At 37.8% G+C, this 12,844-nt stretch overlaps 1 protein-coding gene across 1 annotated transcript; it reads left to right on the top strand.

Annotated features, from left to right (window-relative positions):
• Positions 1-5,114: 5,114 nt before the first annotated feature.
• On the top strand, positions 5,115-7,656 carry LOC140267029 (melanocortin-2 receptor accessory protein 2A-like). The gene is made up of 3 exons (XM_072362192.1): positions 5,115-5,533; positions 5,990-6,089; positions 6,623-7,656. The coding sequence occupies exons 1-3, from the start codon at positions 5,416-5,418 to the stop codon at positions 7,080-7,082; spliced, it is 678 nt and encodes a 225-aa protein (XP_072218293.1). The 5' UTR covers positions 5,115-5,415; the 3' UTR covers positions 7,083-7,656.
• Positions 7,657-12,844: the final 5,188 nt, after the last annotated feature.

Below are 12,844 nucleotides of genomic sequence, written 5' to 3'. Positions count from 1 at the left end.
TAAGTCATACTAATCAATCTCCTGAATCCTTTCTGAGAGTGCACTGATATTGTGTGGTGTTTAAAGAATGAAAGAAATAGATAAAGACTTATGCTATCAAGCTGAATAGCTCTCAATTGCTGTGAGCCCATTTTTCAGTGATAAAGTATCTTCTGAGTTTAACTGGTGAAACTGCTGAATCTCAATCAAAACACTGCCCCGACTTAAATCCCCTGCAGTGGTGAGTCAGAGAGGCCTGAACCCAGTGGACAGAATCATTTACATGCTTCAGAAGTCTGCCTGCTTTTGGAAAAACATAAGAGTCTTACATTAGGTCATTGAATCAGAGTATTTTGCTTCAAGAACAGTCTGAGATAGACACTAATCAGATCATGTGCTGTGTTTTAACATTGACAGTTGCTAAAATATGTACTGAAATATGAGCACAGTTTCAGAATCCTGCAATGAAAATGTAATTTAATTTCCTTCACAAAATGCAGTAGCATATCCTGGGCCAAAATAAATTAAATCATCATTGGTTTTTTTTCTTTTCTTTTTTCAGTTACATAATCTTGCTTTAGGTCAAAGAGGTAAAAACAAGGTAGAGCCTGGTGGGATTACCTTTAGAAATAAAAATAGTCTGTTGATTCTAATATACGGTCATCTAACAAATGACAATAATACGGCAGTCTGCATTTTGAGGATAAAGTTAAAGGTCATTTATAAGAGATATTACTTAGTTGGTGAGCAAAAACCCAGAAAAAAACCCAGAACAGCTTATTCAGAGCAACAGACGACACCTACAAAGTAGAGACAATACAAAGCGTTACATTATTCATGACAACAAAGCTTCAGATGAAAACAGTGTGAAACTGAAAGGAAGCACTGGCTGAACACTACTGGCTGAATCTGCCACAGACAGCCTGGTCCAATGTTAAAACAAAAAAAAATGAAAAAAGAATTCTATCCATGAAAATGTAAAAGATTTTTTTTTCTTACCCAGCAGAAGCTTTGAAGAGATTTTAAACATGCATTAAACCAACTGTTTTACCTTTTGCGAAATTATACAACCAAACAGCATGATTTGCAAGTAATTCAACCAAATCTTTTGATTAAGAATAAAACAAAGAAAACACATCAAATATTGAAACTAAGAAACATTATCACTGGTTTAAAACTTTCTGAAGGATACTCCTTTTTCTTGCTGGCATCTAATTTTAGATGACAGCAATAAGATTAAAAGAATGTTGTAACCTGGGCAGAGTTTTTGCTATGTTTCCTCTCCCTTCCACAGCTCACAAGCTGTGCAAGTCAACTTGAAAGCAATGATTGCATCTGCTTTTAGCAATATTTCACAAGTACCTCACAAGTACCTCGAAAGTACCTCAACTTGATTGCAAAGCCAGTTTAAACAGCCAAAATAATGACCTGTAACCACAAGCTGATGTCTCAAGGCCAGTATTTATTCATAGAACCTAAATATGCTAAATTAGGCACAGGATGCCAGTCTGATTTGTTTGTGGATTAAACTCTTTTAGTAACATCAAGAAAATTTAGGCAGCATGACAACAAATGGTAAACAGCCAGACTGGCCTGCAAGTTGAACTTAAATGCCACTTAGAATTATGTTGTTAATTCAAATGTTGGTTTGATATCGCAAACCAAGCACTGCATTAGCAGAGTGAAATGATAAAACTTAATTAAACAGTGAAATACATCAAAAGAACTGAACTTGACATTTACCGTTTACATTTCATAGAAGGGAAAGTCATTTTAGGCATCCACAGCAAATGATCATTTTCTTATCTGTCGGAAACACAAACAGATAATTCAGGAGAGCAGAGAGGAGGATAAGCTCTTGCTGCCATGGGTTCTCCGGAGAGAACGGACAGTGAATCATGAAGATAAGGTTTGATCATTTTTCTGTTCTAATAATAGGTTAATATTGTTCAAATCTGTACCCAGCATGGTTTCCTGTTAACACAATTAAAAACAAAATAACACCAACATCATGCAGGTCTTGTTTTGGGTGTTTGACGCGATGCACTTTAGTCAGTAATGAAACCAAATGTACATTAATAAAGTTTGATGTAGATCAGAGAATAATGGCTTTGAAACATGGCAACAGTTCTATAACTCCATGGATTCTAAATCACACTGGAAAAAAAAAGTTCAAATCTTGCATTTTGCACATGCTCTTGTACATGTATTCTGTTGGTGATGGAACAAGCTTTCACTCGTCACTGTGACGTATTTGAGCCTTATCTGCAACCATGTGATGCACTTCTTTTGATCAAAGCCCTTCAAAGATTCCCTGTGAAAACAGCAGTGCATGACATCTTACCAAAATCACTTTGGCTGGAGTAGAACAAAGCAAGCGACCAAAGCAAATCCCGTGTGACAGATTTGAGAGACATGTATTATATTCAGAAACATGCACTATTGATGCTCAAATAAATATGAGAAAAAAAATAAAGCAACGAAGCTTTGATGCTCCCTTTTCACCCATTCCAGCTTTTAGTCAAATGGATTCAGACAAGTAGAAAAAATGAGTAAATATATGCAATCTAGTAATGAAATTTGGTGTATTATATGTTGTCTTGCTTGTGACAATCATCAGCTGAGTTTTAAAAGCTCTAGGCATGAAAGGGAATATCAGCAATATAGTCAAATGAATTACAAAAGCTCATTATAGTATTACAGCTATTGCGCTAAGAGCTTCCTAGGAGCGTTAACTTAGACCGCTCCTTAGCGAATCTGGGAAACGCGGCCATTGTCATTGTTACTTAGAAGAACAGAGAGATGTGATGATGCCATCTGGAGTCCAAATTTAAGACTGCATGAAAATTCTTCTCGTGAATTAACTGTGGTGTGGTTACCTTCACAGCTTTGACTAAATCATTTGAAACAAACTATGTGGGTAACTTTTTGGTAACCCCAGAAAATGTTGTCAGAGAGCAGTGAGCTCTCAAAGCTTAAATAGACATAATCATATCTAATTTTACTTCAGTAGATTGTTGCCTTTATTTCCCGCCTCCATCTACTACAACTAAGCAGAAACACACATCAGACTCAAATAGGAGGTTTACTGAGGAAAGAAGGATTGCATATGGATGTTAATGTCAGAGGATGACAAAGAAATTGAGTAGGCGTAGCTTGAGAAAACCAGACAGAGAGCTGACAAACAGGCTGTGGTCGAGTGAGAACAGAGCAGACTGGCAGAAGGATAAATCACCTTCGTTAGACAAAGACTTCAAAATGGAGCTAATCATAAACTACAAATACAGCCCATGGTGAAAATATATTACCATGGGAGAAGGAATAAACTGGTGATGACTTAAAAGAAGACTATTCACACTCTAGATGTACACTAGTATCATTCAAACACAATGAATTGATCAAATGACACTAAATCGCCAACATACACATGTTTTCTGTGCATTTGTGAATGTTTCAAGGGGTGTTTTTATGATGTGTAAAATGAATTTGGTTCAGCGGTAGTGTAATAATCTTGAACTGAGGTGGCTGAAGCCTCAAGAGGCACTTCAAATGTTCAAATAATGTGTCTAATTATGTCTAATTAAGCCTGTTGCTTGATTACAGATTCAACTAAAAATCAAAGGAGGCCTTTTGATAAGCAGCCACAAGCCAACTCCCCACAATTTTAAACAATTGTGAGTATGAGCAGATTTCAAATGTAGTTATGGTTGGAGGGATTCTCCAATCCATTAAAAAAGCAAAAGGTCAGTTCCTATGAATTACTAGCATGATGATTATGTCTACTTATATCTACTTAATCCTATATAAATATATATGCGTATGTATGTAGAGAGAGAGAGAGAGAGAGAGAGAGAGAGAGAGAGTTTGCTGAAGTTCATATGGACATGTTAGAGGTGTGTTGGAAAATGTTTTGTTGACATTAATAGGTTTAGGAAGTCTTCAGTTTAAAAAAGGAGAGCATTGCATTCCGCCAAAAAAACTCATCCCATCTGTAAATCATGGTGGTGGTAGTACCATAGTTGAGGTATGTTGAACTGCATCTGGACAGAATGGCATGCCTTCCAACACACTCTCATGGCAAAACATGTAACTATCATGAAAACCTAATCTAGTGATTACTATGATACATCCCAAATAGAATAAAGTCACTCTATAAAATGATTTTCTCAAGAAAATTTGCCATGTGCAAACACAATGACTCAACACACACAATCGATTCTAATAGAGTAATCTTTAAAAAAAAAAAAGAGATCAACAGGGTCATGTTAATGCGTTGAAGTGGCCAAGTCAAAGATTTGACCTGAATCTGATAGCAATGTTGTAAAAGGATGTGTAGCGAACAATTCATGTGCAGAAGCCCATTAACATTCTAGATCGAAAGCAATTCTGTGCCTCTGACAACTGCAGCATAAGTGGGCCATACCAGATAGTAAAAGTAAAGGTTCACATTCTGGATACATTGTGACTTGTGTTACAATCTGATGATGTTTAGGTCACATTTATGCAAAAATGTTGACCATTTTATTTTGTTCATAAACCTACAAGCATCACTATGTTGAGCAGTGTGTTATATGGTTTCCTGTTTGCAAAAACAAGAAAGGGTTTGGGTTAGGGATTACTGTGTGATATCTCACAAGTGATCATTTCAAAATGTCTGTATAATATGCATATTATTTTCGATCGATCAAGCCAGTCTTGATCGACCATTTTCATGGTGTCGTCATTCAGATGAGGACAACACGTTTGAAGAAAACACCTGCAAAAGCTGAAACTGGATTATAATGTGATTATTTTACCTCGTTTCCCACTAATTAACCATTCTTGTGACGGGTTATTCATGTAAACAGTGTTTGGTTGTTTTGAGAGTAATTCTGTGAGAGAAAAAAAGTGAAACATACTTACAGTGTATTAATATGTGATACAAGCCACATATCCAAACACTATAGACATATGTCAGTTTTTCATCGAGTTATTGCGTGTAGAAATGTCATGGTTTCAGTGAGTAGGCTACATGTCTACATCAAGAAAAATCGACTCCACGAGCAACACTTTTTTTTTTTTTTGCACAGTAATCCCGGTGTCTTCTGGAGTTAGTGCGCCACTAGTGCAGATGCGCACCGAGCTGCTCACCAAAAGGCTGCTGACTCAGTTGCAGGACTTACATGACGATGGAGAGTTTTCGCGTAACGACATAGAGATGGATTCCCCGACTCCGTGTCTCGTTTTGGGAGCTTACTTGTTAAATTACAGTCGGATAGAACGTCCCTAAAGGTTGTTTGCGGAATCCCAGCATTTCCAACAGGAGAGGTTTATCCTAACCTGTATACATTGTGGTGTACAAACTCCATGGATATACTAACAGCCTATTCATATGGGTCTTTGATTGGATTTATTTAATTTGTCTTCTAGTGTTAAGGTACGCAAAACTGGTTTGAAATGTCCGACTTTCACAACCGAAGCCAAACCAGTGCACGTCGCAGTGACTACGTGTGGCAGTATGAATATTACGACGACGAAGAGCCGGTGTCCTTTGAGGGACTCAAAGCGCACAGATGTAAGTGGAATTATTTACTGCGAACATTTTCCCCTTTTTTAACTCTCCCTCTACTCTGTGTGGTCTGTGCGTGCCTTTCAGTGCACTTTTAATTCATTAGGATTAATAATCACTGCCCTCGGAGCGTTATCTGTTATTGCTTTAGATAAAAGGGGACCTCCTTCCAAGTAATCTTGTCTGGAAGCGATATTTCATGCCGCATTTGTGTAGATTTGTTTTTCTCTCAAGGTAATGATCAATCCACTTTATGAGACAAAATTGCCATTGTAAACAACCCATTGAATCAATCATTGTAATCAAATTTTAAAAATATTGTTCACTCCAATTTGGTAATTGAGGATTTTGCCCACAGTGCAAATGGATCCTGAGTGAAAATAAACTCCCACAAAGAATGGGGAGAAACGAAGAGATGGGATTAAAACGAAGCACTAATACTTTCCTCTCTTGACCTTTCAGACTCCATCGTCATCGGCTTCTGGGTCGGTCTCGCAGTATTCGTCATTTTCATGTTCTTTGTTCTCACGCTGCTCACCAAGACTGGAGCACCACATCAGGAGTGAGTAATAGCAGGCGACAGCCGAAAGCTAGTTCGTTTAACTTTCAAATCTTGTCTCAGCACCAAGGAGAGCTCAAGCAATTCAGGTTTTACCTTATCATCTCAGAGGGGCAAGTCATGGTGTGAGTGTGTGAGGGAGGGTGCTTTGATGTGGATTACAGGGTTACCTCTGCTGTATGGACTGTTGTGAGAATTTATTATGTGAGTGAACCATGACTAAAAGCTGAAAATAATGTTTGTTTTGGAAGGTATTGTGAAAGGCTCACCTCTATCTCAAGCAAAGGCCAAAAATGAAGACGAGAAGGTCTGTCTGACAATACAGCCCCAAGGCTAAGCCAAGATGGAGTTGGGAATTTATTAGTTGACTCTAAATGAAAGTCACCCCTTCTCAGCCTTAGCTGTTACTCATAAAAAAGTGCAAAGAAATAGAAAAAAGAAAGTTGTTTTAAATATTGATGGCAGCAGGAGCCCTTCATGTTCTCAAAGCCTTTTTTTCCCATAGTCTCACTGGATTTTTCTTTGATTGTTCACAGAAACCCAGACTCTGCTGAAAAGCGTCATCAGTCAGGGAGCTGTCTGGTGGACATAGATGGCCACCAGAATGAAAATGACAAGGCCTTCTCTCGCCCGCTGTTAGCAGGCTCCCGTTCATATTTTAATTTCTACATTAATGAGGAGGATCAGAGTCAGGGGAAGCAAAAACAAGATGACAACAGGAGTTCTACCAAAGACAAAAGGGGCAGAGGTATCAGCTCTTCTGGGATGGATGAAATGGACGACATTGAGGAAGCTGGGGGACACCAACCTCTCAATGGACTAATAGACGATAGTAAGACAGACAGGGAATGTCCTTTCCTGTCTCACTTCAACATCCCTAACTTTGTGAACTTGGATCACAGTTCCACACTTGGAGAAGATGATCTGCTCTATGAGCCTTCTGCTGTACTAGAGTGTCAGTCTCAAGCTCACAATGCTCACTGTGGCTCCCACTGAGGCTGAAAAGCATGAGAAGAGTGGTGGTGTAATATGAATTTATTTTCATTCAGGGTTCATTTATGATGGGACAAAGCGAAATATATGAAATTGCTTCATATGTGGGTTTTCTTGTAAAGTTTTTGAATTATTTTCAAAGTTTTCAATAGCATCTTTCAGAAATGGGCAAAAGCATAACCTAGCTGACATGTCCATTTAATGTACAAACACAAAGTTCTAAGAAGCAATTTCCCTCTGAAGATAAGATTGCTTCAGGAATGATACCTGTTATTTTGAGCACTGCAGTCTGAACAGGATGCAGCTGTGTTGGTCTGGACTGTATTTTCCACATAACAACAAGAAATAATGAAAGAGTGGTGGGGTCACAGGGGAGGGAAGCTTTGTAGAATTAATTCTGCTATTCGTGCTGTCTTCTTGGACCATGCTGTCCTGGACTCCAGTTATTATCTGTTAACAAGACAAGATCAGCTGATCGACCTACAATATGAAAGCACTACATTAAATGTTTCTCTGTATCAAATAAAGTACTCTCTGTTGAAAATAGTCAGGTGTAAGCCATTTCTTTTCTATAACAAAATAAGCAGAGTATTCATATTGTATGTCACTTTTGTAGTCTGTTACACTTACACATGATGTATGTTTAATAAAGACAAAATGATGTCTGATTCAACATTTGTGTGCTGCAGCATTTGTTAAAATGAACATTGTCATCATATGTGCAAAATTATTCAGTGTATCATAAATGCAAAGAACAGTACAGAACTCAAAGCTGCACTGGTAAACTGAAGAGGATCAAAATGCAGCACGCTTTCACTCGTTGAGGAAAACCAAAAGACACTTATTCAATGACCCTGCAGGCCCCCTTCACTTCATGGAGCATCACAGTCTTTCAGTCTAATTGTTTGTCCAAACTGATTTGATATATTCCGCATCATAATGTAAGTAGCTTATTGTTAGCTTTGACGTTAGCTGTATTGTTATATCCTCATTTGTAAATCGCTTTGGGTAAAAGCATCTGCCAAATGCATAAACATAATGAACTTATTGGGAAACCTATGGTGATGTGCATTAAGAAGTTTCAACACCCTTGATCAAATTTTCTGTTGACAAGATCGACTCATCTCTAAAAGACAGTTTTAAAGATTGAACGTCTACATTGAACGAAAGATCTACGTGTTGCAAAAGTTTAGTGTCTATCTTTCCAGTGTTTTCAGGCTGAATTTAAAGGAAAGGAGTCCTATTACCTATTAAAAAGATTGAGCTTCCCGTGATATATAAGAGCATTTCCAAGGTGGCATAGTAGCATAAAAATTCCATACCAACCAACCCCCAAACTATGGTCTGTGAAAAAAAAGTCTTGCCCCAAAGCAAGGGTTTGGTTATTTAAATTTTTTTGTTTATTCTTACTGGACCAGTGTGGCTGTAATACATGTCAGTAGGGCAAAAAGGGTGACATCTGGTCTCTCTCTAAGGTTAATGAAACATAACAATTCTTATTTCCACACGTTTCTGCACTAATGTAAAAATAGTCACATTGTATTTCTTTAGAAATGAATCAAAATGAAAATTGAATCCTTCATTTTCTTGCAAAAGACCATCAGGAAGACTTACATAGACCTGAGCTGTGGTCTGTTTTACTGTGTAAAAAAAAACCCTGCACGAATATGACGTTCATCAAAGAGTCATCAGCAAAAAAAATCTCTCACCCGCCCTCCCCACAAAATAACGTCAGCAGTTTGTAAATGAACACCTAAAGAGGCTTGATGCATTTTGTTAGCAGGTTGTCTGGAATGATGAAGTTCAAATAAAATTTCCCAGCTGCAATGAGCAGAAGCATGTTCGGCGAAACAGGGTGCAGGGCGTTTGTGTTGCAGTCAGAGGCAGGGAAATCCTTTCACTGGTAGAAGAGAGAATAGATTCAAATAAATGCCATTAATATCAGGAAGAAAATGTCCCACCTTTAAAAGCAAACTGTTAATGAAACAACCCATCTCAAAAGTGGTAACGGACTGGTTCAAAGTTGAAAAGGTGTGTTTTGCCTTGGCCAACACAGCAACAGACCTACATTTCTCTGAAAATCTTTGGAGTGACCTCAAAAGAGCTGTGCATGAAAGAGACAACCTAAGAATCTAGGAGAACTAGAAACCTTTGCAAGAAGAATGGGTCAAAATGTCTTAAACAAGCATTGCTAGACAATTTGTTGGTGGTCAAAAGTGTTTACGAGTTTAAAATATTATTCATACAATCTTTTACATTTACTATAACAGAAATTCTTATCAGGGGTGCCAAAACTTTTTCTTCAGTACAAGCTGCAGACAGACATATTAAGATGGAACTGATGAACACAGCAGAGTCTTTCGCAGCTAAAGACCCAGAGGCTTCCCTCTGGAGTTTCTGGAGAGGGAAGATTATTGATCTTGAATATGATTTAAAATGAAGAAGTTGAGTGTGATCATATAGCTGCCTTGCACATAAGGAGCCTAAAGTCAACAATGAATGCAGGTTAAGAAAAAAAAAGCTTGTATTTTCTCCTGTTTTCTTGCATGTAAGAAAGAAAAATGATCTTGTCTCATTGATAGCAATATCTTCAGCTAGTGGAGATTATAAAAACGCAATCATTTATAAAGAACAGATAAAACTACAAATTATTTCTTTCTTTATGTAGAAAATAGATTTCCCAGTCAAAACAAATCAAGATGGTTGTGAGCAACGTCGGGGGATGATTATGCAAAGGAACATCGAGTTATCATTATCACTTATCAGGAAATATGGAACATAAGCTACATACACTTTCCTTCTCTGTCAGAAGGATGTACAGGGGATGCCAGAGATTCTATCAACATGAACATGATCCAAACTCACCCAAATCAGTCTTTAATATTTTGACAAACACCTCATTAAGTTCTATTTGAGACATGATAGGCAAAATTAATTCTAAGAATATTACCTCTGCCATCATTTCTCTTTTTTTTTGAAAGGCAGGGAGCAGGGAGACTAAGCAAACGCTATTTCCTCAGAACCATTTATGAAAACAAAAAGCTTATGCTTTTCAATGTTCTTTTTTTCTACACCAAGCTCACCACATGGAAGATGTTATTCTATAATTATTTAAGCGGATTATCACATTCTTCCACAAGCTGCTAATCATTTTTTTTCTAACCAAACATTTACCATTGAGGTTTTCTGGGGGAGAACAGCATTTGGAACAGCAGTTAGAAAGCCCACATTATGTTTAAAAATCTACAGAAAGATTAATTTTCTTTCTTTTTTAGTACAGAACACGACATGCAACACAAACAATGCTGCCTGCTTTTGTTGCTGATCTGAGGAAGGTGGCTATAACCGTTCATTATCATAAAACTGTCATTCCATCAAAACATTGAGTAATACCCAGAGGTGATGTTCAGTCCCACTATTAAGAAGTGTCTATATCTCATTCAGGGTGCAGTTAGCTCTGAATAAGGGGCAGCAGAGTTCAGACAGTAAAGAATTATGCAGACAGCAAGCAGGTAACTGTCAGAGGTTAGGCAATGTATACATAAGCAAATTATTAAAGTTCATCAAGAAATAGACTTCCTGACAATGTAACCCTCAAAAAATCTGCAAAAAAATGTGTAACATGAGAACCTGGGACACATTCTCCACATCAGAATGACAGAACTTCATACTAAAATCATCTACATATCAGTGGCGATTGTTGCTGTGGGGATGACAGACTTAATGGCTTGGCTTTAACAGGGAGAAGAGCAATCAAACAGATTCATATTCATCTTGTGGTAAGGGGGTGTTCAGTCACATTGGGTCCGCTGTGCAAAAGAAAAGACGAGAGTTGACAGGTTACTTGTTAGGAAAACTACTTGTGTAGAGATGCCCATCTTTATTCATATGTTTCATTTTCCATATATGTAAACATGCTGTCATTCCAAGAGGCCAAATAAAATTGTATTCATATCTGGTCTGTCCAACTCCTACCACTTAAAATAATACACACTAAAACTGACTTGCTACACACTGCATGATTTGCATGGCTCAGCTCAACAGAAGCTCTCCATAGTCATTGTGGAGGCAGGCATCCAAGAATGCAGTGAGCATCGAAAAACAGTTGGAGGCAGAGTGGAGTTACAGGAATTCCACACTAAAGTCTCCAAGATTCCCAAAGGCATTTCTCGTGGCAGTGTGGTTGACAGTTGGTGGATTGCAATGACGGTTAAACCAATAAGCAGCCATAGAGGAGGGACTGGGTGGAACAGACAAGGTTGAGGAAGAGCCTCAATGTAATTTTGTTTGTACCAAGTTTTTTGCAATTAAGTGGGTGTCAAGTTTGCCAGTGTTGAAACTGGATAGACTACACATTTATGGCTTTTGTGAAGACAAAATCCTGATACAATCAAGCACAGTGTTATACATTAACAACAAAGAAAGAGAGAAAAAGAAGTGAAGATAACTGCTTATTCAGAACCTCTTTGTATCTGATTCATTGAAGCAAGCTCTGATCCTGCATTAGTATTTTATAATTTACTCAAGTGCCAGCTATATGACACAAGCTAATTGAATTAATCTCACTCAAGATTAAGAACTGTGTGCTAGTGAACTACTGCACTATATGTCGCCAACAGACCTAACAACCAAGTTGAGTGTCTTACCTGTTAGAAAAGTAAAGCAAATGTACTCTGATAAGAATTGGCATTGACTCACTGCCCGAATACATGTAACTAGTAGTAATTCTCTCACCTATCTCAATTAAAAACATATTGCATAACTTGCCAGTCTTGAATCTAATGTATCGAAGTCTTATACAAGCTACTATTGGTCATGGTGAATAGTGTCAACGCCTTTGACCACACTCATATATGATTAAATGACAAATAAAGTCAGGTTTAGTGGTTATAAAGAGAAAATATATATACACCACAGCTGCAATTTTATCTAAAAAGTTGACAAAAATGGGAAAAAAAGCTAAATGTTTCTAAAACGCTGAAGAGTTGCTCTCAAGAGTCCCCCACACACAAATATACCAAAACATAAATTGTGACTGTCTAACTGAAATCTTAGTCTGGCGTAATCGTCCTGAAAATTCAAATCTCGTTACAAACAGGGCAAAATCTGTGTGCAGAGCCTTGGAGACCATACTTTACAGTCAACAGCATGAAAGCAGCTGTTGAAACACATGCCTCCAGTGGTGCTGCAACAAAAGGAGGCCACTTGTAGAGACCAGCTGCTGGGTATGCATGTCTGTAACTGCAAGGAAAAGCAGTGCAGTGCTGGAAACCATTCTTGACACATACAGTTAAAGTGTTCCCTTGATAAGCTCTTGTCTGAATGATTTATTTTCACACCACTTATCATGACTGGGCACATTGCTCAATAAAATAAAACGGATACCATTTAGTTAATTAGCTCTAATCCAGTAAAGCTGAACTTTCACCCCCTGTGGTGTGAATTTAGATAAGTGACATGATGATATAAATTATCATAAAGACTTGGTACAGCTGAGGAGATTGATATGGGTCAGCAGTGAATGTTTGAAATGCTTTCAAATGTAGTTATCCCCAGTTATTAGTGTTACTAAACAATGCATGGGACTAAATCTGACTTAATTAAGAGAATTAATGGTTCTGAATTTGTTTTGCAACAAGGGAGCAAAAACTCTGTCAAAAGCAAGGCGTGAATTTTTCATAGGGTGGAGGAGACAGGTTTCAACTGCTGCAGCTCATTAATAAGATATAGGAAGGGGGGGGGGTGCATTTGCATGACAGAATGAG

Source organism: Leuresthes tenuis, unplaced genomic scaffold, assembly GCF_036924035.1.
Source record: "Leuresthes tenuis unplaced genomic scaffold, fLeuTen1.0.hap1 SCAF_13, whole genome shotgun sequence".
Taxonomy (NCBI): domain Eukaryota; kingdom Metazoa; phylum Chordata; class Actinopteri; order Atheriniformes; family Atherinopsidae; genus Leuresthes; species Leuresthes tenuis.
The sequence above is the reverse complement of the archived record's forward strand: the minus strand, read 5'-3'. Positions and strand labels throughout refer to the sequence as shown.

Excerpts from the sequence above, each read along its gene's own strand:
- LOC140267029 (XM_072362192.1), top strand. The coding sequence starts at position 5,416 with ATGTCCGACTTTCACAACCGAAGCCAAACCAGTGCACGTCGCAGTGAC. Across the intron at positions 5,534-5,989 it reads GGGACTCAAAGCGCACAGAT|ACTCCATCGTCATCGGCTTC; the intron begins GTAAGTGGAATT and ends TTGACCTTTCAG. Across the intron at positions 6,090-6,622 it reads ACTGGAGCACCACATCAGGA|AAACCCAGACTCTGCTGAAA; the intron begins GTGAGTAATAGC and ends GATTGTTCACAG.